Source organism: Embiotoca jacksoni, unplaced genomic scaffold (genome assembly GCF_022577435.1).
Source record: "Embiotoca jacksoni isolate LCO1_2020_lvr unplaced genomic scaffold, fEmbJac1.0.p SCAF_3, whole genome shotgun sequence".
Lineage (NCBI taxonomy): Eukaryota > Metazoa > Chordata > Actinopteri > Embiotocidae > Embiotoca > Embiotoca jacksoni.
The window spans coordinates 25,178,764-25,206,580 of NW_027185381.1; the positions used below are offsets into that span (position 1 = coordinate 25,178,764).

The 27,817-nt window shown below is 44.3% G+C and overlaps 1 protein-coding gene and 1 long non-coding RNA gene across 2 annotated transcripts in view; one reads left to right on the forward strand and one right to left on the reverse strand.

Moving 5' to 3' along the window:
• Positions 1-26,976, reverse strand: part of LOC138206236 (spondin-1-like) — a 72,395-nt gene extending 45,419 nt beyond the window's left edge. The window contains exons 1-5 of the mRNA XM_069162809.1: positions 26,582-26,976; positions 25,234-25,340; positions 14,579-14,712; positions 1,951-2,024; positions 800-922 (exon numbers count right to left, since the gene is read on the reverse strand). Of these exons, the coding sequence (XP_069018910.1) occupies positions 800-922; positions 1,951-2,024; positions 14,579-14,712; positions 25,234-25,340; positions 26,582-26,807 (664 nt within the window). The 5' untranslated portion in view covers positions 26,808-26,976. The remainder of the gene's footprint in view (positions 1-799; positions 923-1,950; positions 2,025-14,578; positions 14,713-25,233; positions 25,341-26,581) is intronic.
• Positions 26,927-27,817, forward strand: part of LOC138206237 (uncharacterized) — a 62,598-nt gene continuing 61,707 nt past the window's right edge. The window contains exon 1 of the long non-coding RNA XR_011178923.1: positions 26,927-27,091. This is a non-coding gene — a long non-coding RNA (uncharacterized lncRNA). The remainder of the gene's footprint in view (positions 27,092-27,817) is intronic.

The window sequence follows — 27,817 nt, forward strand, 5'->3', positions numbered from 1 at the left end:
AACGGCGATTGCAGTTATAGTCGAGAAATAATCGAATGGTTCCCGGGCGAATTGCGAATGGTATTTTTACGGTTAAAAATGCCCCGTCCTACTAATAATCGGTATCAACTTAAGGAACCATCCCGGTGGTGGTGTCGTATTCGGTTGGGGTAAAAGTGACAGCAGCAGCTACCGGGAGGTGTTAGCTTTTGGTTTTGTAGGAGCCAATGGGAACCGTAATTTAGAGGAGTCTCCACTCAATGAGCGGAGACCTTTATTATTTAGTTATTCGAAGGTAGCAGTAGTCCAACATAGTACCACAACTTGCTGTTTTAACCGATTTCTTTTTTTACAGATTAAAATACGAATTAACAGTATAACGAAAGAAAAGACACCTCGTTCTTTCGCGAACTTTAGACAGAGCCAGGCGAGCTACTTCTTCCCGTTTCCCATTGTTATGTTAAGGTCATCCAGCTGCCGGCTAGCCCTAGATTCGTATTTATTCATGAATTTAATTCAGAGTAATAGTGACCTTACTTTGAACAAAAGAAGTGTGTTTCTTCAAGAGTTGATATTTCAGTAAGTTGACTTCTTTCGTACATTGTGGTGCAGCAGTGTGTTCATTGTGTCCTGCGTATTTTGTTTTATTTCTGGGTAATTTCCCAACAATAAAACCCCCTTTTTTCTTTTTTTTTTCTTTTTACTGCGACTATCACGATGTTGGCTTCACGCCAGACCTTTCCGAGTCGTCCCGCGTACGCGCCGAGCGCTCTCCGCTCGCACGGTGAATTGTGCACAGTGCGCGACGCTTCGTACTCACTTGGGTAGTCCTTGGGATGTACTTTCTCCGACCAGTTGCCGTAGAAGGTCAGCCGGTACTTGGCGGTTCCACAAGCGCAGCACTCCATGGCGGGAGCTTCGGTGGCTTCGCCGAACACCCGCTCTACGGGGGGGAGCCGGGATTGGACCGCGACACAACACGCACAAAGACGAGACAAGACACTCGTAGGTAACGACTTAACGGGAAATACAAAGTTCTGGAGTTGGCAGACATAAAAAAAAAAAAAAAAAGAGATCCACGAGGTTTGACATCAGTGCACTCCTGCATAAATTACCGGATGATTGACTAGAATCTGGAACCGTGTGAGAATGTCACAAAATTACATCCTTGGAATAAACCGGTATTTAAATGACACATTAGCCTCGACGCAGACTCATAAATATTCAAGCCTCTGCTCCCCGGACCAATGTTTTTTTGCAAAGATGGGTCAAGGGGATCGCTTGAATATTTATGAATCGCCACATTATTTGGAAGAAATCCTCACTTGACATCTAAGTCAAAGCAGAACGAGTCCACACGTTGAAAGGCGGCCTGACTTATGTCAGCAGATTGAAACAGGGAGGCTTGATTGGCCTGCATAATAGCCTGGAAAATTAGATTTTCGGCGAGGAGGGAGGAGAGGAGGATTTTATGAAAGTAAAATCCTCCCCCCCCCCAAGATTAAGTTTGTCCAGACTCTATAATTTTAATTTTTTTATTATACAATAAATATGTACATCAGAACGAAGAGAGCCCTGACGCCATTTATTGCCCTTTTTTGGGGGGGCGGGGGGGGGGGGGGGACCGGTGGTGAAATCACAGGTAACATAAAAGCTTTGGCGTGCAGCTCTTTGCTCAAATACAAAGGAATATTTCAATTCTGCTCAGATTCCCATGACATCAGGGCTTTGTTGTCCTCACCCCCCCCACCCCCCCACCCCCCCACCCCCCCCCACTCCTGGCTCTATTGGCTTCATATTATTTTAAATAAGGTATGAAAAAGACTGGGAGGTAAGCTGCTCTGAAAGAGGAGGGGGGGGGGATGCTTATAACACAGGGATAATGGCACCGTGATGAGCAGGCGAGGATGAAAAAGATGAACCCGGGGAAAGAAGCGGGAGCAGAAGGAGATGATGGGCAGCTGTCTTTACCTTTCTCGCACAATCGAATGGTGAGAGAGCCTTCATCCTGGAAATAGATGATTCTCTTCTGGACAATGCTGGCCCTGGGGGACAGAGAGACAGCAGTGAGGCACGTAAAGACAAAAATTGAGAGCAGGAAATGAGGGCAAAGTTGGATCATAAGAGTGCTGCAAAAAAAAAAAGGCCATTATATGGATAGCGGCGTATTGTTGTTTTTTGTTTTTTTCCCTCCTCGGTATCTGATCCATGTAATCCTCGGCAAGAGGGGAGTGGAGGGGGGGGGGGGTGTAATGGGTTCCCCGAGGTTTTCGTAATGGACACGGATGCACACATCTTTTCACGGGAACAATGTCCTTTTCACCCTCTGCGACGCAATCACCCCGCCGCAATACCAAACGTACCGAGAGCAATCATGGCCGCCGACGTGAGGAAGAGAGAGCGGGAATTACGGTCGGAGGAAGGGATACGGATCTTCATGGATTCATGAGCTAACATTGGCTGAAAATGAAACTGCCCCAGTAAAACAAAACAAAAAAAATAGGGTTGTTTTAACCAATACCGTTTCCACTCCACCTCAATAAAAAAAAAAAAAATGAAATAAATTCCTCATATTGCACAGATGGAGCTTTTAAAACTTTGTGTGCCGCCGCTCCCTATTGAAATTCCCGAGGAGAAAAAGGATAAAGAAGTTGTCGGAGGAACACGGAGGTCTGGCGGCCTTGCAACACTTTTATAATAAGCTTGCAATAGTTATAAATTCCATTGCAATACAGCTCCATACGCTCCAAATACCTCACCCTCGGAGGAGGTCGTGAGGTTGCACCTACTTCTTTTTGTTCCCCTCCTCGAGTTAAAATACTTCTTTCGCGACTGCAGATAACTTCTTGGCCGATGATGTGGTGTTTATCCTTTTAAATGGACCTTCAACAGTCGGAGAACGTGAGAAAGCATACGTTCGCCTCTCGCCGATGTGCGCTATTGGATCATTTTTCTTAAACAGATAAACGACCAAGCGTTCATGTTTTTTGGTCTTATTTGTTTTTATTGGTTTTCGCGCACTTTTTGCGACGTAAGTGAAAACCCGACGACGTTTTTGCGTCCTATTTATGCAGCGAATATTTAAAAGGGTTCCCAGACTCCCAAGCGCGACCGTATCGGTAAACACTCGATCGAAAGAGATTTTTCAAACGGCTCGTCTCCCCGAATCACATTTCAGGATTCTGTTCTCGTAGAAATGTCCCGACGTCGATTCCAAAAAACTTCCAACGATCAAAGTCCCGATTGTAAATTCTAGATAATCAAGCTTCGCGGCCACGACGCCAACACATAACGCCTAAAAAGCGGTCTTTGTTTCACGGCGGCGAGGTCTTCGCAGCGTCTCGCACTGCAGAGGGACATAAAAAGCGAATGAAAGTGAGCTGACGGCGGAGACGGAGGAGGGACTGACGACATTAAGTAGGAGTTATCGGTTATATTGCTCCTATAAATCTTACACAGGCTGAATGGTGCAATATACCCGGCAACATGGGTTGACTGCTTGGGCATGAAATTGAAAAACAAAAGTGAAATATACTGACTATTATTGAGCCGCCCCTGGATAGTTTTTAAGTACATTTTCGAATAGTTTTAATAATGCTAATTGTCAGTTGGTGTATTTGTCAAGTAAATTCAATCAATCGAGCAATATATCAGATCCGGCTTTTTTTAATTTTTTTTTTTTTTTTAATTTTTTTTATCTCTTCCCGCTGTTAGGTTAAAAAAAAAAAAAAAAAAAAAAAAAAAAGTGCTTCGCACGTCGCGTTGCACTTGCTGCCTGCCTTTCTTGAAGATATCTCGCCGCGACACATCCGTTCAATCTGTGCATCCGTTTGCAAGTTTACTCGTCGCAGTTTTGAACTTTTGTCAATTACAGGCCTCTGAACCTCTGAGAAGGCAGGAGAGTGTCGGAGGAAAACACTGTGGCTGAATTTCTCTCATGTCCTAAAAAAAAAAAAAAGGTCATCGATTACCTTTAAATAAACATTTCCACTGCAGCGGTGTCCGTTAGAGGCCTCACACCGGCGGGGAAAGTAAAGCCGTGGAGATCGAAGTACCGTACGTTTATCTAAAACTTCTGTAACTGGAGTTAAATTCCGAGATCCCTATCGCGACATTTTAGATGATCAATAACGTACCCGTGCGCTCTCTGCTCAGGTTTCAGGTTCTTGGTGAACTCCTGAGCGTGCACGTAGCACGTAGCAGCGGTCGCAAACATGGCTATGACACGGGCGCTCGTGTTGGTCAAGTGATGTAACTTGGAGTCCTTACTCCGAACGGTCGCTGCTCCTTGTGCACCGCCGTGCTGCACTCAACAGTGGAAGAACTTTCTTGATCGCGCCTCGTAAGATAACTCGGCTCAGCAAAAGCAATTTTTTTTTTAGCGATCGCAGAAGAAAACAAATTATGTTCCTGACAAAGTTTTGTTCATAGGTTTGCTGCGTCAGCTGACCTTCAAGCACCCGAACAAATCATCTTAATGCTTACCGGTCTAAAATCTTTCTATCTGTTTCCAACTCGCTATACCGCTGTTGACTGTTGTTTTTATATTTTCTTATTCTGAATATTCCCCTACCTCTCTTCTGTTCAGGTTTCTTATTAATCATACTTCCAACGGCATCTCTTGCCTCATGCATTTTATATATATATATATATATATATATATATATCCCACATTTCGGCGACATGTCTGCTGACTCCTCCTGTGCGTACCCCGGAGGCTGGGACGGGGGCTCCCTGCTGAATCTACAGCATGCTGTTTGGATTCATGCCGGGAGCGATTCCAAACACAACCGACGGCGTAACTGCTCGTACAATAATGTTTGCGCGGCACGACAAGAGCCCCCGACTGCAGTAATAAACATCACAGAGGCGAGCAGAGGAAACTCACTTCAAGTCAAAAGGAAAAATTAATCCGCTCATCCTGTTTACTTTTATTTTTGTATATTTACTTGCCAGTAAACAAAAATGTAGTCCGTAGAGGAAATGATGATACACCAGAAAGGCCATGCATAAGTCAGCAGGATTGGACGGTAACAGCACGAAAAATGTGCAGGGTGACGTTGCTCTTTACGACTGGGAGGTTGTTAATGGATTGACAAAGATACAAAATAAAACAAATCCTCCCTATATTAAAAATATGAATTCCACATTGCTGTTTCTTCTGTATCTAAATGAGAATTTGGCCAAACCATCCACAGGGATCCACGTGGCTTTGTGGAATATGATTGGATATTACAGTTTGTAGAAAACCAATCATGAATTGTCTTGGGTGCCGTAGAAGGCGAGGAATCCATTCCTACTGACATAACCCCAAATGTATTGATTGTTTACGTTAAGAATTTAAAGTATAAATATTCTAAATTGAGTTTATCGACTTATTTATTGACTTTATCGTAAATTGAGTTTCTTTTGTTACCCTTTTAGTTTTGTTAGTTGGCTCAAATTCAGCTTTGTTTTTGAACTTTTTCTAGCATTTCTTATGCTAATGTCAGCACCCCAACATGCTCACAATGACCATGCCAATGTTTACCGAGTAAAATAACATGTTTATCATCTTAATTTTAATGTGTAGCATTTAAATATTCGATAATTAACGATAAAATTGGACAGTAAAAAAAGTACTAGGCAAATGGCGGTGCTAAATGAAAAGTCAGGGGAATCGCAGCCACAATTCTAAATGAGGGGGATCACGAAAGCATTTAGGATGCATCCTCTGAAGACCATGAATGTCTGGATAAATTACACGGTCATTTATCCAGACATTGTTTTGGTATTTGAGTCTGGACCAAAAGTAGAGGACCCATCGACCAACTGAAACTGTCATCCCTAGAGCTGAACCGTAAGCAAAACTTTGAGGGGTTTTAAAATGGGAGTGGGCTGTTTGTGGCCGTGGGTTGCATTCCTAGCCATGTTTATCTGGGCGGGGGGAGTGAATGTAGAGCCTTAGTCTAATTATCATGTTTCACCATTGCCTGTCTGTGGTGCTAGACTGAAAGTCTGGAGGTCAGAAAAGTCATTAGCAATCATTCTGCGAGAGCATGAATCCCCATACAAATTTGAGGTAAATTAAGCCAGTGATTGTTGAGGAATCAAAGTCTTAGACTGTCAGACAAAGGCCCGATCCCATTTCCCATCCCGTGGCCGTACCCCTCGATTAGGAGCGCCTTCTGCTGGGTAGTGGCCCTTCAGAACGGAGCCAGAAGGGACCGGGCTAAAAATAACGGATGAATTCATTATGCCTTCATGCTAGAGGTCGCCATCCCATCCACGTGAATGCAATATCTCAGGAACGCTTTGAAGGAATCCCTTCAAATTTGGCACGAACGTTCACTTGGACTCAACGACGCACTGATTCGATTTTGGTGGTGAAAAGTTTACTGCGACCTCAGATTCGTCCCATTCTTGTGAACTCGATATATCAGGAACGTCCGGAGGTAATTTCATTACATCTAGCGAAAAACATCACCTCGGTCGAAGGCTTACTGTGACCTCACCAAACAAAAATTACTGCACTGGTACCTTTAACCCTTTAAAAACACACCTATTTTTTTAGGTTTCTGCTTTGAAAATTGCAAAAAAATAGTATATCTCTGCAACCACAATAAAAATAAAAATAAATATTTTTAATAATAAAGGGAACACTTGTGAGATTTGTTCAGATGTGTAAATATCAGTATATATGTCCATATTTTAATACTAGTTTAGTCCCTGGCCCCCAATTGAGGGCCTTTAGGGCTTAAAGGGTTAAACAGGTTATTAGCAGCAAACACTCACACTGCGCAGCATGCGTCAAAAAAAATCTACTCTCGCGGTCGCTAAAATAAGGCTTGTCTCCAGTATCCGACTGTGTCGGGAGGACCGAGGAGTCCGGATCCTGCTGTCAAACGGCGTGGGAGTCTCGCAGCTAAGAGCGCGTATGGTCACCGAGCGGGCAGATGACCGGTGGCCTCTTCCTCCTCCTCGAGTCATCCCAGTAACAGCAGACGAATACTGATGGGGAGATCGAGCAGGAAGTCGATGTGAGGTGAAAAATGCGATGGAGGGGACGGCCAGAGGGCAGCGATGGAGAGTGAGGAGGAATCTAAGGATAAACTCGATAACTAGACGAGAGGTGATCAACAGGACAGCAAAACTTAAGATTGGAAAAAACAGACTGCCTCGCCCGTTTTCTACTCGTACACACTCACTTTTCTCTCATCTCCCCCTCCTCCACCCCCACTCCAACCCCCCCTCTCCCTCCATCTATTTTACCTCCGAGGGGGAAATGTTTCCAGACACTGAAAGACTTTTTCAGGAGTTTCTGGAGATTAAAGAACAGATTTGGGCTGAGCTCATCAGAACTACAAGAAGGACCTCGGTGACCTGGGGTGGAAAAACACACCAACACAAAGACACACACACACACACACACACACACACACACAAACACACACACGCACACACTCTGTCGCAGCCCGAGGAGCTTGCACATACAGGCACCTCACGCTTGCCAAAGATAAAAGTAAAAACAAGGCAGAAATATAAAAACCTTTCCGCTGAAAATCCTCCTCATCACATGCGGCAGACGAAACTGGATGAGGCTTTGAAGACTGAGAAAGGAGGGAATCTATGTGGGTGACTCACCATTATTAAAGCAATCTGAGAAGATTTGACAGTTTCCCCATGAAACAGAAATGTAATCAAGTTGTTTTGACTGTACAGTCTCGAGATATAAACAAAACTTTCGAGTGCCAACTGTTTTTCATCAACGGAGGTTGTCAAACCTGAGGTCTGAAGATAATTTCAAAGCCGTGTGCACTCTGAGTGTTTCTGAGTTTCTTTTGAAAGTCTCTAAATTTACGTGGGTAACTCTAAACAACTTTGCTTTTTTGGTTTATAAAAATGATCCACTGAAAGCACAAGCAATGATTCTTAAAGTCGCAATAATCAGTCAGTTTGTATATTATTACGGGATTAAAAGACTGCATGCAAAATGAATCACTGCTCCTGACAAAACCTTTGAAAATGATCAGATTCCCTCAGATGTAATGGATTTAGCATCTTTTTTTTGCTTTGGTTTTAAGGCTAGAAAATGCACTGCTTTCATTTATTCTCACTTGCATATGAAGACATGCAACTGTAGGAGGCAGTTTATAATGAAAATAAGCTACCAACCAGATGCTAACTGCCGGCAAATTTACATACGTACTACTTACTTTACCAGCGATTTACTGGTAGAGCCCAAAATGGACCCGAAAAGGAAAGTGAATATTACTTATGTTCATTAAGGGCCCTGAAATATTGCGTGAATGCTAAACATTACTGCATCTGTTTAATGTGTCACTAGGCAATTATTTGCACGCACCTTAGCCGTCATAACATCATAAAGTGATTAAATATGTTTTGATCTTTCTCTGCAAAAAAAAAAAAATCGATTTATTGGGGATGGGACACCATTTTCAAACATTTGAATAGTCGTTATAATCTAAAAAGTGTATTAGTATATGCGACTATCGTTCTTCCTTATTTCCCCAGTTTTTACCGGCGCCTGGTCGTAATGCATAACTCCCATCGGAAGGTGGCGGTAATGCAAATATTTGTTTAAAAATCTAATAGTTTCAAGTGAATTTCGTATCGTACTTTTGCTAGAAATGCCCATCCCAAATATTTAGTCAAACCTTCACTGCAGGCCACACCCATACTCTTTTCCCTCTCATTTCCCGTCTTTTTAATAGCTATATACCCAAACCATGGTTCTGCTACATTAGTAGTAAATTAGTTTGGGTTTGCAGTTTGTAAAATACCTGGATTTTATCGATGTTTGACATTAACACTTCTCTTACTAATTCTCACTGCTCAATTTTTAGGCCAAATAACAATGGATTCTTGGTGCTGAATTACATCCGCTGTAACTCATTTCCTGATGTTAAAGAACATTAATATATTTGACCTTGTTCCATAACTAGTGTGTATGTAAACAAGCCTTGTACATTATATTATATAAGTTATAGCGTTTGGATTGAGAAATATAAAAGTTTGTGTCGCACAATCATCAACTGACCGCTGGCTATCGAGATAGATGAGACTCTAGAAGCGAACATTGCGTGCAGATCGTGATATGTAAAGCATTTTGTTCACTTTATAGATTCGTAAACACGTCAAATATTCCTAAATTACTATTTCGATGCAGCCTCGTGTTGTATCAGTATTTTTCGGCCCTTTTAATCAACGGTATTTTCTATGGTTTTCCTTCATTTCTGATCCCAGAGACAGGTTGTAATTGTTGTGTTTTACAGCGTATGAGAATAAGGGCGTCGTATACGTGATCAGTTTGGGATTATGTGCGTTTCTCAAACAGAAAACTTCTTTAAGTCCCAAAAAACTTAGGAGAACGGAGGAACGCGGCATAAAAAAAAATACATGTGGTGAAGCTAAATCTGCGGTTCACCGTGTTCAACACCAGCGCCTGTGGAGGTTTCACAGCTGTGGTTTGCCTCAGCCTCGGGCTACTCGTTGTTTCTGGGCAGACAGCTCAGGCCAGATGAATGACAAGAACCTGACCGGTGGAGGAGGAGGAGGAGGGGGAAGAGGAGGAGGAGGAGGAGAAGGAGGAGGAGGGCAGGCCTGATAGTACACTTCCTGCCCGGAGAAGAAAAGTTGCACGCTGTATCTCAAAGTTGTTGTTAGTTCCAGTGCCAGTAACAGGCAGAGCCGAGCGGGGGGGTAGCTCGTGATGAAGCGAGCTATTTGAAAGCTGCTGACATGTTCTGCTTGCCAAGAAACTGATGAGCGTGTTGAACAGCTGACTTCTTTCAGGTGCTCAGCTCGCATATCGCTTTACTGAGTGAAATTTAGGGAGAAAAAAAAAAAGATTTCACAAGGCTGGATGTGAACAAATATCCCAAAATATATAACAAATATTCGAATTAGAAATTAATCTGCATGTTATTAATTTGTACGATAGGAAAATGGCCAGCCTTGATTATTTATTTTATCTTAATTGCTTATTTTCTTCAGTCAACAGGGCAAATTAGCTCTATTATTATCATATTGGTGAGAAAAAAAATCAAATATTCCCATCTGATAGTGCTGAAAACAGACCATTCTGGCATTCAAATGATTAGTCAATTATCAACCAGTTAATTTTAAACAATGTGAGACTTTTTATTGTTGTAGTTTTGGCAAAAAAAACCCTGAGGTTCAATTTGATTAATCAAACCAATTTGAATGGAGGTAAAGCCCACAGTTAGCCTGCCCATAATATCAGTTATCATCCCTCAATGCATACTTAATCTCTAAATTGTGATGGATGTTGTCGTGCAAATGCCTTTTTTTTTGTCTTCCTTTTGCATATATGTTCAAAGCTCGTGTTCCTGAGCCCATGCAGTGATTTCCACAGATTTGTGTCTGTTTTTAACCGCCTGATGGGCCCAAAGATCTCGGCCATCCAGTATTGGTTTTCAGCCTTGCATACAGACATTTCTTCAGATTCTCTGAATCTTTTAATGATAATGTGTACCGTAGATGATGAAATCCCTAAAATCCTTTTGAATTTCATATTTTGGAACATTATTCTTAATTGTTGCACTATTTACCCATGCAGTCTTTCACAGAGTGGTGAACACGCTACATAGTCTGACTGCTTATTCTTTCACCTCATGTGGCCTCTTCTTTTGTGATGTCACCACATTGGCAGATCTAAGGAATTCATGAAGTTGTTATTACCAATAGAACTAGTGCGGCGACCTTGTTGGAGCTTATATAAATCCTCATGGAAGCGTTTAATCACTACATACATCTGACGCCCATTTTCTTCAGTCACACTAGTCTTTCAATTTTAAACCTCACTTTAGGTGAGCTGTAACTGTAAAGTTTATTAGCCTGCCAGCAGGGCAGAACTAACCAGCTTCTGGCTGTAGCCTTACAGTATATTTTAGCACACAGACGTGAATTTAAAACCTGTCCGAATGAGCTGAAAGACGTGTTCGATGTCCTCGACTGACAACATATTGTCTAGTGCTGGCGGAGAGTGAAACAGATTGCAACGTAAAGAGAGGTGAAGAAGAGCTTTCCCCTGTTGGAATAATGAAGGTGAAACACTGACATAATAATAATAATAATACTGACATGATGTAAAAGTGGACGTAGCTTCTGGGTCTGAAAAATGAGCCCAATGTGGAAGTGCCTTAAACTACAATACCCCTGAGGGCCACAAGGGGTTGGCCTCCGACTCCAAACCAGCAAGACGGTGACGGACAAAATCCGAAAACCGCTCGGTCACCGCTCGGCGTGAAAACGTTCAGTTTTCTGTGGTAAAGATTCCGAGTTGAAAGTCATGTTTTCTTTCTTCTTTTTTGTTTTTTTTTGTCAACACTAACCAGCGTATAGCAACATTCACGAGAGCTCATGTTGTCAACCGAAGTGACGTTTTCCTACTGCGAAGTATCTCCTCTCTGAGTGAGGTGAATTTGCCTCTTAACACGGTGCCAGTATACACAGGACGGGCGGGGGCAGAAAAAAAACAGACAGACGTCCCTACAAAGACGAAGTGACAAGCAAAGTTGCAACAGCAGCGAGCAGAGGAGTTAAGTAAGAAGACAAAGGCGAGATGAGGTAATGCTCGACTCTCTATCTCGCCGTCGACGGACAAAAGTGACAGTAATGCGAGGTGAATTTGCATAGCAGATGTTCCCGGCGAACAGGGCTGGATTTATCGAACTAGGAAAACACTGACGATGGCTACGTGCCATCTGTCACACGGCACCGGCAGATAAATTAAAAGCAACAGCTGTGAGTATACTGCAGAGGTGAGGGCAAGTTATAGCATCTCGCTCAGCCGAGAAAGAGATGCGTGTCAGAGAGGTTATTCCCTTCGGGGAGTCGGATGAGGAGACGGAGATGAGAGAGAGAAGAAAAAAAAAAAAAAAAAAGAGGGAGGGAGGGAGGGAGGCAGACCGAGAGAAACATTTTCAGAAGCGAGTTATCTGCTGTTTATCATTTGTATTCTCGATTTGTCAAAAAGTGGCTTGCAGCTACATATTGCCATAACTCGCTGAAGCCGGTCCACGTATCATTTTTTTTTTTTTCTGCTCACACGTTGCCCGAATGACATTTTTACACTTCACCGGTATTAATGGCGAGCGCTATTTCTTATCAGCCAATTTTACATTTTGTAGAAGGATAAATTGTAGTTATTGGTCATTATTGGTCTTTCTTTCACTTCAGTTTTTCTGTCTTCAAGCTCTTTATGACTTTTTACCTCACAGGTTTTTTTTGTTTTTTTTAATTCATTTCAAAAACAGCCTGCGGCTTTTTCTTTTTTTATATAAGAACAGCATTAAGAATGAACGTGTTCGTTATGACACGAGCGTCGTAGTCCAGGGGCTAAAAACCGAGTTCACTGGAGTCGGCTGTGTTTAATCAACTGTCTTAAACAGCAACACAGCCGAGGTGATGATGCACGCAACAGAACAGAAATCCACAAAACCTTTGATGTGAGTATACACTCGTGTGAAAAAAACAAACAAATATATCCCGTGGAAACTATTGGCTGTTTTGACATTTTTGTACAAGCAAAAATCTCTTTGAAGAGCCGCTTTACAGATAACGGGGGGGGGGGGGGGGGGGGGGGGGGTATATTGGAACAAGACCACGAAGGAAATTGGCTTTTCCCAACCCCAAAAATATCGATTATATGCAATATTCTTCTGTGCAAAACAACAACAAGAAGTTATTTCTGCTAAAGGGGGCAATACCAGCTTCTCACGCCAAGGGTGTGGTTACTCCTTCCAGAGTTGTGCACCAGCTTGCTGAAATTATTGACCAGTCTTCCATGCAAAACTCCCTCGAGATGTTCGAGGGATTTTTCTCACATGTACTCCCACATTTCAAATACCTCCACAACATTTCAATCGGATTCAGATCCAGGGTTTGACTGGGCCAGTCCATAACCCTCTGCCTCTTCTTTTTGAAAAAAAAAAAAATGGGAGTAGAATAAGTGGATTAGCTCCTGTGCTCGGGAAAGGTTCACTCACGGTTTAACTTCAACTTTCAAGTAATTTAGGCACTCGTACTTAATTAGTTCCATTTTACAGTATGACACGTTCAGTGTTATTGGCATAGTCATGTAACGAGTGTAGTTGTCATCAACTTGAGTAACGTTCACCTGTTTCCAGGAACTGCGTAAATGAATAGTAGTTACTGGTTGTAACTCCAGTTCTATGATTTTTTTTTTTTTTTTTTTTTTTTTTCTTTCAGTGCGGGCGGGGGGCAAAACAACGCTGTAGATATTTTCAAATATCAGATACTTTTATGTAAATGTGAAGGATTGATAAGAACCCTTTAAATGTATCATTAATGCTCATGATCTGCATTGAAGAAGTCATTTTACTGCTACACTTAAAATAAACGGTCACTTATCTATTATTAGCCAACATGCAGCGCATGCCAACACCAATATATCTGCGGTCGCATTAATGTTATCCTGGCCAATTTAGCCGTCAGGTTTTACCTTGAAATACGTAAATCACATCCATCTTATCATTAATATTCATATCATACGCACTTTCTCACCGCTGGTAGCGCGCCCCCGCCTGCTTTTTTTTTTTTTCCTTCTTTAATTTTATTTGAGGAAACACTCCAATTACTGAATAAAACAAGCAGTCTTACAGCCATTTTATGGAGCCTTTAAAATGACTAATAGAGACACAACACTGAGCAGTAAATGTTCCTCTAATGTGTGCCCAGATGAAACAATACAATACCAGGCCGGGTAGATGTACTTCAGCAATTCACGTTTCAGAGTATTTCTCTCCAGAGTTTCACCCAGCCACATAAAACTAAGGTCACACAGACACACACACACACACACACACACAGACACAGACACACACACACACACACACACAGACACACACACAGACACACACACCAGTCTTGAAATAACACAAGAGGTTTAGAGTCACACCTGCTTCAAACCACAAATTGCACCCCAGTAATCATCATCTGTCTCTGTTGAGGAGCCGGTTCCTTTACACAAACCACAGAGTGCCGTGCCTTCTCGAGAAACAGCTGGTATTATTTTACCTAATGTGCTTCCTATAACCAACAATGACTATCTGTAAAAAAAAAAACTAAAAAAAACACTAAAACAAAACAATGACCAATGCCGGGGTGCGACAGTATATTCATCAAATCTTCGATTTTTTTTTTTTGTATGAACCACTTTTCCACGACTACTCTCCATTATCCAAAGAAACACCATATGTTTGTTTGTTTTTTTACATTGATTTTCTTTATGTTTGGCAACTTCCATCCATTTTGTCAAAGCATGAAAATCAATTTGCTGAAAGCTTGCTGGACTAAAGTCATTTTGACCTTTATGTTTTTAGTCAAAGCACTGTGAACAAAACGATGGCCAAGTAGTATGAACACACCATTATCAGTGAGAAGGGACGGATTTAAACTCTGGTTTTTTTTGCAGTTAAAAAAAAAAGACGCAAAGACAATCTTTAAAACCATAGCTAGCCGAAATTAAACTTTTAAGTCTGTGGGTACCATATTAAATGCCGCCATAGTTTTATAATGGTTAAAGCACAATTGGACCTAAAGTGAAACTTACTTGAGTATAACGCAGCCGGTCCCACTGGGTGGCGCCGTCCACAAGACCTGTATCCTGGTGCGTCTGCGCGGCGTGCTCTCCGTCACCGCGGGCGGACAGTTGGTCATGAACTGTGTGTCCTCGTCATCGATGATCTAGAAAAAAAACAAAACAAAAGAAAGGAGGTGTCGGCGTTAGCTGAAAATGAATCGCCATTTTTGGAAGTTTTTGAAGTTAAACTCGGGGTGTCTTTTTGAGTTCCTGGAAACGAGGAAACCCAAATCATCCGAGGCAATGAACTGCAAACTATGCAGGTTTTTGGTCCTGAGCTAGAAGCTACATGGCTTTTTTTTTTTTTTTTTTTTTTAAACCAGGACAACAGGAACTCCGAGCTGCTGTTCATTTGTTTGTGCGGTACATTAGGTTTTGCGATTTTACTCGAAGAGAACTTATGCACGCGATTATAGTCTGAAGGTTCGCTCAGCCACTCTGAACGCCGGACCAATCGGCGACCAGTAGCGCGCTGATGTTGAAGTGCTTCCAACCGTGGTAGAGTTTCCGCGCACAACAATACAGTAATACGGTGGTCAATGCTGATTGGTTGAAAAGGCTCCTCCCAACACTTTCAAAAATGAACCCATTAATTAGGACGCCGAGAACCAAACGGTTGTTCCCCTTTTTTTTTTTTTTCCTTCGTCGAATCGCAGAAGTGACAGCAGCTTGAGTCAAAAGCTCGAGTTGTGGGAAAGCGGACAACTCTGAGTCCCCTAAGTGAGGCCCTTTGGATAATAACAGACTTTGTGTATTCAAGACGAGTCCAGCTCGGACCTCGTCGAGAGGTTTTAAAGAATAAACACACACACACAGGCACGGAAGCACACATGTACACATGACCTCTGACCTCGTTCCCCAGCTGCCTCGCCTCAACGGCAACAACGACCCAACACCCGGTCCCAAAGCCTCGATCGGACAATAAGGACACTAAAGTCAGACGGTTTCTTTCTTTCCTGCGTTCCTTTTTTCTTTCTTTCTTTTATTGCTTTTGTCCTGTTTTTCAGCCCGTCTTCTGTTCTGTCTTTCTTTTGCTCTTACTTGCGTCCTTTCTTTTGTCACATCTTTCCACCTTTCTTTCTTTTACCCTGTCTCCTGTCCTTTCTTTCTTTGGCTGTCTTGCGTCCTCTATGTCTTTCGTTCTTTCGTTCATCTTTCTTTCTTTCGTCCTTTCTCTCTTTCACCCTTTTCTTCTGTCCCTTCTTTCTTTTGTTCTTTCGTTCGTCTTCTCTCCGTTTCTCACGAAAGAAACACCTTCTGTATTTCTGTATTGACGTTTTCATGCTTCCGTATTCACATTTAGTTTTACTTTGGTTTCACCGACATCAGACCTAAACAGCTGGCTTAAAAGGCACAAGAGGAGAGATATAAACAGGATATAAAAGTGCTAAAAGAGGGAAACATGAAGAAAAACCCAGAAATTAGCTTCAGGAAAGGAGACACAGACGTTTGTGACAAAGCAGAAGGTGGAGATTGATAGGACTAACCTGAGAAATTGAAACAACCTGCACCAGGATAATACTTAAAAAGAAAGCTGCTGTCTAGACGCGAGAAAAATTCCGCTTATTTTCTGTAATGATGCTCTCGGCTCAGACGTTCATGCACGCACTTAACATTGAGAGGAAAAAGGCACAACGGTGACAGCATACGAATAGGACAAGCGTTCATCTTTGTGTTCTCTGCAGTCTGTTTACAATAATAGCACAATTAAGAAAGTCGAGCCTTGAATCAAGAACGACAGTCATTACAGCCCGGCCCCAAGTTATCATCCGAGTTAAAACAGTCAATGTCTAGACACGTCGAAGGGAAAAATTCAAAAGAGCCATGTTTTTCAAAGTAAGCCAGTCAAGGCAGGTTAAGTTCCAGCTCAAAATACCAGTCCAGATGGCAAAACCCCAAAGTCCCAAATCAAGCCACAAGACAGGTCCATCAAATCCCAAATCATGTTTCTCATTCAAGTGAGACAAAGTGAGGCAAGCCGAACTAAACACACAACAAAATCCCAAATCATCCGAGTCGAGTCAAGTTTCGGGTTTAGACTTTTGAAGTCCAGATAGACAATAGTCGAATATATGCCAGATAAGTGAAGTCCCGGGTCAAGACAAGTATGTTTAATCTCATGACAGTCAAGTGAGGACAAGTAAATTCACAATTAGAGTCTCAATTCCCAACGGCTGAATTAGATTTTTCCAATTCAATTTCCGTTATATGGCGCCAAATCACAACGCGGGTTATTTCACGGCACTTAACACATCGAAGTCCTTTACGGCAGAACTTTACAACATTACGGAGAGAAACCCAACAATTCAACAAATTTAACATGAAGACAGTTAAGTCCTAAAGTCAAGACGCATGTCGTACTTATCGAATTATAACCGTATTCCTGGTGGACAGAGCTAAGTCCAAAGTCAACGCTGTCAGATTTCAAAGTCAGACAATCAAAGGCCCTGTTCAGACAGCCAAAGGCCTAAGACAAGACAAGTACACACTAAATCCCAGACTTTAAGATTCATAGCTGTGGACTCCACATTTTCTCCTTTTTTTTTTTTTCTCCTCAGACAAATCTTACATTGTTTAAAGGCGGTGACCAACCATCCGAGAGCTGCTCTTTCTTTGAATCTACTGCCGGTCCCCGAAAAGGCTTCTCCACTTTGGGCTTAGGTCGGAGATCGAGTCTTTAAAGTCATCGGGCTGAAATCAGGAGTCCGCTGGTGTTCAAGTCAAATTGTGCTGCCTGGTCTTTTGGGGATTTCTTTTTATGTTTTTTTTTTTTTTGTGCGACTCGAATCCAGGTCGTTATGTCATCTGAACAATAAAAATAGTCCGACTACTTTTCAATATTGGGAGTTTCAGGCCGTATTTATTCAGTCGCTGGCTAACGGAGAATGTGTCAGAAGGAAAGAAAAAGACAAAGAGATTTCGGCGAGAGGAAAAGAGTGTGGACGGGCATTTCAAGCGAAAAGGCTGTTCAGTATTCGCCGGGAATATCGAAGAGTATTCCCGTCGGAAACACAGAGAGTAGAGAAAGAGAGAGAGGCACCCGTTCGCACTGTAAACTCGGGTTCAACAAGTCCATATCAAAAACCCCTCGCTTTGGACAAACCTGAGGAGGAGCAGGGCTTTAGCTTCATCTCCGAGATGAAGGGCGAATTTTCAAATTGTCTCTCTTCAAACTCGCCCCCTGCGTCGACGGGGCTAACTATCGATCGATGATCCGTGGACCGGACTGTCTGCTTAACGCCTTCCTCTCAAATCACCGGGCACAGTTGCGGTAGACTTGTTTTACGTGCTGGCTTTACCCGTGCAGAAGCTGCACTTAACCTGGTTTATTTTATTTCGAGGGGCTTCACGCGGAACGTTTTGACGTTTTTGGTTTTTTTTGCGCGGTTTAGCTTTCGGGCGCGTCACCGCCACCTTCTGGCGGTGGAGCGCGTTACCAGAGAAGAATATGCCTTTTTTTTTTTTGTCTCGTCTTGAAAAATATAAACTACTATTTGAAAACGTGGCTCTAACCGTAGACGAGAGGGAGTGTGGGAAGACTGGCGGAAAAAAAAAAAGAGCGTTTGTTTTCACTGCAAAGCCCGACATGTCGGTGAGTGACCGCGGTTTGTCAATCTCGCTCTTTCAATCTCTTGCTCTCTGTTGAGACAGTAAACACAGATGCTTCGGAGTGCCTGCACAAGCAAACGCAGAGGTCTGTTCAAACACACACAAACACGCACACACACACACACACACACACACACACACACACACACACACACACACACACACACACAAAGAGACAAGAGAGCGGCAGACAGACGAGGCAAACCCAGGCTCGCACAGATAGCCGTGATCCCTGGAGAAATCTGACAATAAGAGTGATATTAGCGTGTGTGTGTGTGTGTGTGTGTGTGTGTGTGTGTGTGTGTGTGTGTGTGTGTGTGTGTGTGTTTGTTGGGTCGGTGTGGGCGCGCACATCGCGGGTTTGTAATTAAATGCAAAGCAGATACAAAGGAGTGAATACAGTTAAAACCGTTGGGACTCGAGTGCAAAGATGAAACTTTTTTGGAGTTGGGGGGGGGGGGGGGGGGGACAAAAAAAAAAATACACGGGCAGACGGAGAGATAGATTGAAATGTCACGTCAACACTCGAAGATGAGCTTCATTTCAGAAAGTAACAAAGTTCTCTTGTCTCGGTGAAGACCTCGGAGGCGCCCGACATTTTGCCTTGAGCTCTCCATCAATCAAAGCCGTACTATTACTGCCGAACACCGCTGAGATCTCGGGGCTATCGCCAATATTGCATCATATTACATTTTGAGTGTCTGAGCCACCCAACCAAGGCAGCAGTGTGACATACCCCCCCCCCCCCCCAAAAAAAAAAAAAAACACCTACTCTGTAAAAGAAAAAAAGGAAAAACGGCTGCGTTGTTTGTGTAGTTTTACTTCCCGGCAAATGGGGCCAATTCTGTTGCTTTTGGCGTTCAATTACACACCAAAAAAAAAAACATTGAAAAAGAGGGAGTGCACTGTTCATTGGGCCCGTTAAATATAAAAATGGCCCCCAAAGCTCTTTTAAAAAAAAATAATAATGTATTTTTATTTTACACATATCCACATTTTTCATCCTCAAATGGTTTGTGTGGGAGTAAATTCAGAGAAATTTAAAAGCTGTATTTCCGTCACGGCTGTCAGACCCCAAATTCTTTTCTTTTCTTTTTTTTTAAATGTTTGCATCTTGTTTGCTGCGTTCATGCAGCCTAGACACTTAAAAGAAAACTCAAATCAGTTCTTTCCTGCCCTCCGAAAACTCCCGAGTGTCCCTTTTCTTGTCTTTGTTTTCTCGCGCGAAAAGCTCTTGACACTATCGAGGTTGCGATGTGAAAAGCGTCGGTGACATCAGACAAGTCTGTCACCTTGACTGAACAGCATATTCACAGGGAGACTAAGAGACTCTTAGAAAGTCTTTCACTTTACAAAATTGCATTTGTATTGCTCCGTGACACAGACTACCCATTAGGAAGCACTGAGGACTGTTTTTTGTTTTTTTTTCTTATTTAAACCTGTTTTTCAACCTGAATGATGTAGTTCCTAAGTTCTTCTGTGTCCTGGTCTTTAGTCCTTTTACTCGCTGTGTACAAATTCTATAAAATCTTAAATTTGGTAAAAAAAAAAAAGAAAAGAAAAAAAAAAAAAAAAAAAAAGAAATCTAAATTAAAGAATCTATTCGATCGTTTCTCTACTTCAAATTTTCTCCCCGAAAACCAAGTACAAAACAGAACTGAGGATTTGTTTTTTGTTTTTTTTAAATCAGCAAATTAGTTACCCCTGTCAGTCACCGGGTGGTTGACCTTGTTTTTTTTAGACAAACAAAATCTGCTGGCTCCCCTGCGTTGGGAGGAATCTCAGATGTGTGCATAATCAGTACGAAAAGGGGAGCAGCTCGAAGGGAAATGATTGTATGAATGTTTGAGGTAGGGTTATTCATAGTAACAGAGAGTCTCACTCGGAGGGTATCATCGGTTCATGGCGGCAGTTTAACTCGACTAAAACCGGATTGCGGGGGCCAGTGTTCTTCTGAACACACAAAAGATGGACGCTGTGTGTACATATGCATATTAACTGGGTGGACATTGTGTGTGTGTGTGTGTGTGTGTGTGTGTGTGTGCTTGTGTTTGCATGTGTGTGTCTTTTCCAGCCTGCTTTGGCCCGCTCCAGTTTGTTTAGTCTATTTCCAATGAGAAACGACGTGAATAAACTATCCAGGCTGAGCCCCGGGGCTTCGGAGATTAACCTCCGTCGCATTTTTGTCTTCTAAACAGCAAAAACTAAGTGGTGACATTTTCCAGGAAACCAAACGGTGCTAATTAGCTTTATTTTGAAAGTGAATTTTCTTGACCTATTATTCTGGAAATGCAGATTAAACCCAAATTTTGACACAACATCATTTGGCGAGAAAGCAAATCATCAAATCCTAATTTAGTTTCCAATTTTGGAGCTAAATGCTCTTCATTGTGGTGTTTTCTTTTTGTGTCCAACTGTCAATCAAACAGGGTGACCGGCGGTACGTAAGAGGCAGAATCCAGCCGCTGGAAAACCAAGGTCTCCATTTTCTAACCCATCGAACACACTATTTGTTGGTGGGAAATCAGTGAAAGATCGGGTTCTTGTTGCTGCAGTAGCGGACCTACTGGTCGGTCGGGGCGTCCGACAGAGGAGGGGGTTCATCTCTGGGGAGATCCAGTAAACTATCCATCTATCCCTTTTTCAATCACTTATCCGGTGGAGCAGCCTACAGATGTCTCTCTCTCTCTCCCCAACAATGTTTCCCAGCTTCTCCTGGGTAATCCCAAGGCACTCCCAGGCCAAATGAGATATACAATCCCTCCATCATGTTCTGGCTCGGGGCTAGGGTGTCCTATTAGTCGGACGTACCTGGCAAACCTACAATAAAAGGTTCCCAGGAGCCATCTCGATCAAACCACCTCGACACGGAGCAGCAGCGCTACTCCCAGCCCCCTACGAAGCCCGGACCTCCTCACGCTATCCCTAAAAGCTGGGCTCGGCCACCCTGCAGACTAAACTCATTTCTTTTGTGGGTCACAACCCAAAACTTATGACCATAAGTGAAGGTCTGAAACGTACATTGACTAGTAAATCCGCTGGTCCAGTTGTGCTTGTAGCAAACTAACCAGTAATGTTTAAAAAGCACAAATGCTGCCGGACATTTTAAAATCACTTTTCTTCGTAGCAAAAGAAGTTACCAGACACGCAAGTATTACGATTAGCAAATGGAGAAAATAAACAATACGTTAACTAAGACCGATTCACATAACGACCGTTTTATTTGGAGGGAAAAAAAAAAATGTGTATGTCTGTAAAAATCCATTTTTCACACATTTCTTAACATCGATTCACGACGGCCCCCCGAAAATGACTCGTCACCCCCTTGTGAGAACTCATTCTCTCAGACACTTGAAGAGCCCCGACTGAATACCCAAACACCCGTAGAGCGCAAACGAGAAGGAAACAGTGGCCTCACGCTCGCAGTCTCCATGCATAATGTATTTAATAAATCATAATCAGTGCGGCGTACAACATTATTTATGCAAACCTCGAGCATCTGAAGCAACCGGCTTGTCACGCATAATAAATAAAAGTTGTGTAAACTATTCTCTGGCATCACAGGAAGCGCCTTGAAGTAAACAAGCGCGCCGCCGCCGCCGTCGTCTTCGCAAACTTCGGTTCGTCAGAGAACCGGGGGGAGGGGGGGATAGGGGGGAAGGGGGGTACGGGGAGGATGATAATTACCTTAGGATTACTTTTCAAAGCGATGAGGTCAGCATTCGTCCCAACCCCCCCCCCCCCCTTCAACCTCTCCTTTGCACACATCCTACACACCCCTTTTCTTTTGCAGCTCAACTTGGCTTATGTAATTGCTTCTATCTGATGCCTGACTTAGCTGCATCACTTCAAAACCTGATGGAGTTTGTTTATCCCCGGCTAAACTCAGAACCCTTAGATAATCTGTGCAGAGGCACAAAAAGAAAGAAAGAAGATAATATCTCATGTCTGCTCATCTCTTCCCTTATCCAAACAAGCGCCGTTTCGTCTCCCTGAGCAACAACACGTCGCTGGCCTAGATAAATGCGACCCGCGTACCGCGCTAAACGCAAGGAGGGTCGCTGGGAAAAGCACACACACGCAAGTAACGACCGCCGTCCGGGCGCGTACACGTAGAGCACAAAGACACACGTTTCAGGAGCAGGACAAAGGCCGGGCAACCCAAAATAAATTCAAAAAAAATTTTAAAAAAAAGGGGCGGGGGGGGTATCGAGTCTCTTCGCGTACCCACGCTCTTAAAAAGGTCCGGCGCGTTTAAGGACAGCGAGTCCGGTAGCGGCAGCAAATGCACAATGCGGTTGTTTTTCTCGCGAAGCGGCGACGGCCGCACGTCCAGGACGGCTGCCAGAAACAAACCGACGTACCGGAGAGCGCCGACAGAAAAGACGTCCGCACAGCCGCGTTCGTTGGGCTTTCTCTTCCAGCGGTACAACAACGACCGTGACCCGGCAGAACCCCGGCAAGCACCCCATAATGACCTCGTGGAGAAATAAACTTTCAGAGGGTGGCAGGGGGCGGGGGGAGGGGTGGGGGGTGGGGGGTATGAATATTTCTTATAAACTTCCATCTTTACAAAAAGTATTATTATGTAAAAACCGCTCCGATAAAGAGAAGCTGAGGTTGATGGATTGAGGTCATTTAGATAAAAGTAAAAAGAAAAAGACGGTCTCGCCGTCGGTGCTGCATCTTCTCTTATCGACCCGCTAATCTAACTGGATCAACAAAACAGGACAACGTATTTAATAAACGCAGCAGCTCCGAAGGCTGATATGAGTCGGTAAATGAATTCAAAAAGAAAACTTTTCATTGAGGTGACGTAGTTTGATGTTATGAAACGCAACTGTTCAAAAACTTTTCAGAATCAAATATATTCTTGAAACACTTGACAGTGTTTTGACAGGAACTTCTCTCCAGAGGCCCAAATCATTTTTTTCCCCCCCAACACGTGGGTAAAAAGTGTAAAATTGCAGCTGTCAATTAAAGAACAAAAAAAACACACAAAAAAAGAGACTGATGGATTTACCAATATGTATCAAGCAGATTGCGAAGCCAGACTGTCGGCTTTAATTCTGTTCGGGCTCAGCCCACACTGTTCCAGTTCCCGCTCGCTGCCTTGCTCCCCGGGTCTCGGCGCCTCGCTCCAGACTCTGCCGGGACTCCGGAGGTTGAAGACTGTTGAGGTGTTTATTGTGCCGGGAGCGGAAATCAAATACGGCAAAGTGAGCCGAGAGTTTTTCTGGGAAACAAAAGTGAGTTATAGCGGCGCCGCGTGACTGCCCCGCTGACTTAAAACTTCCTTGACCTAGCGTGAGCTTTAGACAACAACAACAACAAAACAAATAAAACGAGCCAGTTTTTCAGAAGCACGAAAGCAAAACTGAAATGCCGCCGGAGGAGCTCACACCAAAACCACTCAGTCTTTAAAACCACTGCACAATTAGTTTCAACTGTTGGGGTTTATTCTCCCGAGTCCCATGTTTTTAAATTGCTGCTGCTTCTTGTCTTTTTGGATTTTTTTTTTTGCCGATCCCACGTGACACCCCACCTCCCCCCCTCCCCCCCACTGCGTATCTCTTACAAAAATCTGAAGCGTCAAAGTATGTGGCTGTCCTACGTTCCTCGCTGATGACTCGTTCATTTGTCTGCGGGGGGAAACCTCACGTCGTTTCCAAAAACGCAGCCGCAATCAAATTAACAGCGTTTACAAGTAAAGACCACAAAGAACGACGCCGGCACGCACTGTAAAACTTTTACCCGAGAAGCTGCTCGTTCTGCTTTCTTCTTCTTCAACCGTGTAAAGTACACTGTAAAACCGGGCCGTTCAGTATCAAGTGAGCCAGATGGGAAAATCACTGGGGGACTTGTGGGGCCACGCTAAATGCTTAGCCAATTAAAGAGTACATATAACTCTTGCAGTGTAGCGGTTATGCAGATATTATCACATGGAATAAACCATCGATTTTGTTTCACCTCAAAGGTATCGTTATCAGCGCTTCTGAGAACCGAGAACTTCCCCCCTCGGCAAGCAGAGTAAGACCGGCTTCGACGCGCTGTCACGAAAACGCGCCCGCGGGGTTTCCCCGCCCCGCCCCGGTTCCCACGCCGTCCTGTCGCCAAGGTTACCGACACAGATCGCCTACGACCCCGGATGCCCTCCCGTGTTTTCTTACGTTCTTATATTTCTGCGGCATCTCAGAGATGAACACCTTCGGTTTTATTCATCATACCAGACACGTGCCTGTAATGCCTATAATTTGCAGGCAGCCATCTTGCGGGAAAAATTCGCTTTGCGATTTGAAACGCCTCTTCTTTTCCTTCTTCCTTTTCGCGGGCGGAGCTTCACCGGACCGTCTCTCGGCGGCTCGGCCGACGCCACCGCACCTTCCGCAAAGGATTGCGGGAATCAGAAAGCAGCTGGAGAGCGGGACGCCGGGCCGACAGAAACCACCGCGACGTGGTGGGACCGTCCCGCTCGCGCTACGTTCGAACACGCGTACTTGAACCTGTTTTTTTTCTAGCACACTAAATAGTAAAGTGGCGCGGGATGTCGGAGCGAAGGGACGATCGCTTGTCAAAGAGTCCGTTCTGTCCTCGCATGTCTCTTCCTCTGTACCCTCCCCTCTTCCGTTCGCTCTCTCTTTTTTTCTTTTTCGTTTTCGTTTTGTTTTTTGAAGCCGGAGGAAATATCTGCCAGCCGGCCGGGGGGAGGAGATTCTGTGTTTCCTCTCTCTTTCTCTCTCGGCTTTCTAGCCTCATCCGAGGAGCGCCGCGTTGCATCTGTCAGCAGCACCTCCTTTCACCTCCCAAATCAGAAGACAGCGGGGGGGAAGGGGGGAGGAGGAGGGGAGGGGTGCGGTGCAGCTAAGTCGCCTCCCGCGCCGTGCGCATTAAAGCATGCAAAATGAGTTTTTTTTTTGTTGTTGTTTGTTTGCACGAGCTTTCCCCAGAGATTGAATTCGGTATGCAGGAGGTTCCCTCCTTTGTTTTTTTCTTTTTTGAAGATGCTGGTTCCTTACCTGGAACCGGCCGGTGTAGTGGTCGTCCGCGGTGCCCTCCCTGCCCTCCTTCAGAGCGATGAGAGTGAAGCCTCTGAAGTAAGCGGGGCTGGTTGCCAGGAGGACCACTGTGTGTTCAAAAAATAAATCAAAATAAGACAAAAAAAAACAAAAAAAGAGCAAGCGAGTGTGCCCCCCCCGCCCCTTTACCCCACCCTCACCCCCCACCCTCACCCCTCCCAACCAGACGGGTGGAGGACAAACGTGAAATGTGAAGGCAGCATCCTTGCGAGGGCTGTAAATAGCAGTTTAGCATCTAATATTAAAAAAAAATATAAAAAGAGAGAGACTATAAATCTCATGCGGGGGGGGGGGGGGGTTTCGTGCCGAATAATGAGATGTGGGTGACGTTTTTAATTCAGCTCGCCCTCGTACCCTTAAACTGTGTTCTCCCCCCCTGTACCTTTTGTCCTCAAGTTTTGCTTCCAGAAGGAAGACGTCAATATTTTTGAAAGGTTTTTTTTTTTTCATTTCGCTTTTTTAAACCAGTCACCTCATTTCAACGCTTAAACGCCGGGAAGGTCTCGGGATTTCTCCTTCGTAGGTGGTCGTCCCTCGATTGGCCGCGGATTGTGGTTTCACAGCCCAAATAACTGCACCGTCTGGATGGACGATCTCAGCTGGGACACTTGCAGGCAAGGTGACCCGTTCTTTTTTTTTTGGTCTTTTTAAAACCTCGTTTTTCGAATGCTCGTCATTCGGATTTTTACGAACAAACTTTGTATTTTGAGTCGGAAACTGCATCTGAACTCATCGATGCTCGACCAAAAAATGTGAGTGAAGCAATCAAATCAGTCAGGACGAAACATTTTGTAGTTGTCAGCTTAATTGCAGCCAGGTCTGTGTGTGCGCACCACTGAGTGTACTTGTGTGTGTGTGTGTGTGTGTTTGTGTGTGTGTGTGTGTGTGTGTGCGCGTGCACAAGTCCCACTTGCTTGCAGGAAGAGCAGAGGAAGTGAATATGGGTCAAACATTTAAACAGTAAGCAGCCTCATCGGACCAGCAGGAAGCAGAGGAAGCGGGCTCGGTTTTGGAAACTGCATCCTGCAGGCTGCGATTTCTAATATGAAATAATAGATTACTTTCGATGCCTGTTACTTAGAACATCAGTGAGAACGTGGTGGTTAGATGGACTCGTTTGTCTTAAGGACAAAAAGAAGCAGAAATTTCAAAGTGCCCGCGCCCTGTTTTCCAACTTTAATGGTCCAACTCCCTCCCCACACACACACACACACACACACACACACGCACACACACACACACACACACGCACACACACACACACACACACACACCCCAAAGTTTATACCTCTGTAGGTGCTGCCGGGCTGATAGGTCTCCGGGTCCCCCTCCACTCGGAGCCTGAACTCGTGGTGCCCATCCTTCCGGGTCCCCTGGGTCTGCGCGCGGAGGATCCGCCCGCAGTACCCGTCCGACCTGCCGCCGGACGGCTCCTCCACGAAAGCGACCGCGTCGCACAGGAAACTCGAGACCAAATAGTACTGCAAGAGCAGCAGATGCAAATACATTCCCATGTCGAAGCTCGCAGCCCGGAGATGAGTGAACGCGGGCAGTTCAATCCCCCACCCCAAGAAATAAGACAAATAATAAGAAAAAAAAAAAAAAAAGAAAAAAAAAGAAACCAGTGGAGGGGTGAAAAAAAAAAGAAGAAAAAAAAAAAAGGCGAAACCAGCGGACGGAGGATCAGTTCCTGTTCCCTCCTCCTCCTCAGGAACTCCCGCTAACAAGCACAGCAGCGGCTCAGTGGGGAAAGGTGAGGACACGGACACGGAGACGGAGACGAGTCCATCCTGAAGTGGTGAGAAAAAGCGCGTGTGGGGCGCACCACGGTGAGGCGGCACTGAGGGTAGTGGTGGGGGTGGGAGGGGTGGTGGGGGGGGGCGGGGGGGGTCCGCTGCTGCTGCTGCTGCTGCTGCTGTTCCTGGATCAGTCGGTGGTGCTGATAGAGAGCTCGCGAGCAGCAGGGGGCCGCCAAAACAACCCAGCCCGCGTGCAACACATTTATTTATCTCCTTGACGCCTTGATTCGAGGCGAAGGGGTGAAAACAACAAATAAAGTCCATACTGGAGCTCTGCACTTTAATAAGAGACAGCACACACACACACACACACACACACACACACACACACACACATAGTCACGCACGCGCATTTGTACAGTAAACGCGCCGTCCGCGTGTACGTGGGTCTCCCGCAAATGTTCTGCCTGCTGTTCAAATGCGACCAAATTCCTTCCACAGTCCGGACGACACGGGAGTCGAAAGACGTCACGAAGTCGTCGCGAACTTTAAAAGTGAGAAGTCTCAAGTTATATTGAAAGTGGAAAAAGCGGGGGGGGGGGGGGGGGAATTGCACGCGCAAATTTATCGATAAATGATCAATGAACAAATCCTGGATGTCAACACGCCGAACGACGTCATAGGAGTCTTGCCCCCCCCTCCCCGCCCCCCGCTTGATAAGGCTGACAAAAGAACCTTAAAAACTAATTACATGTTGATTAACTGAAGTTCATTTCATTCCGTAT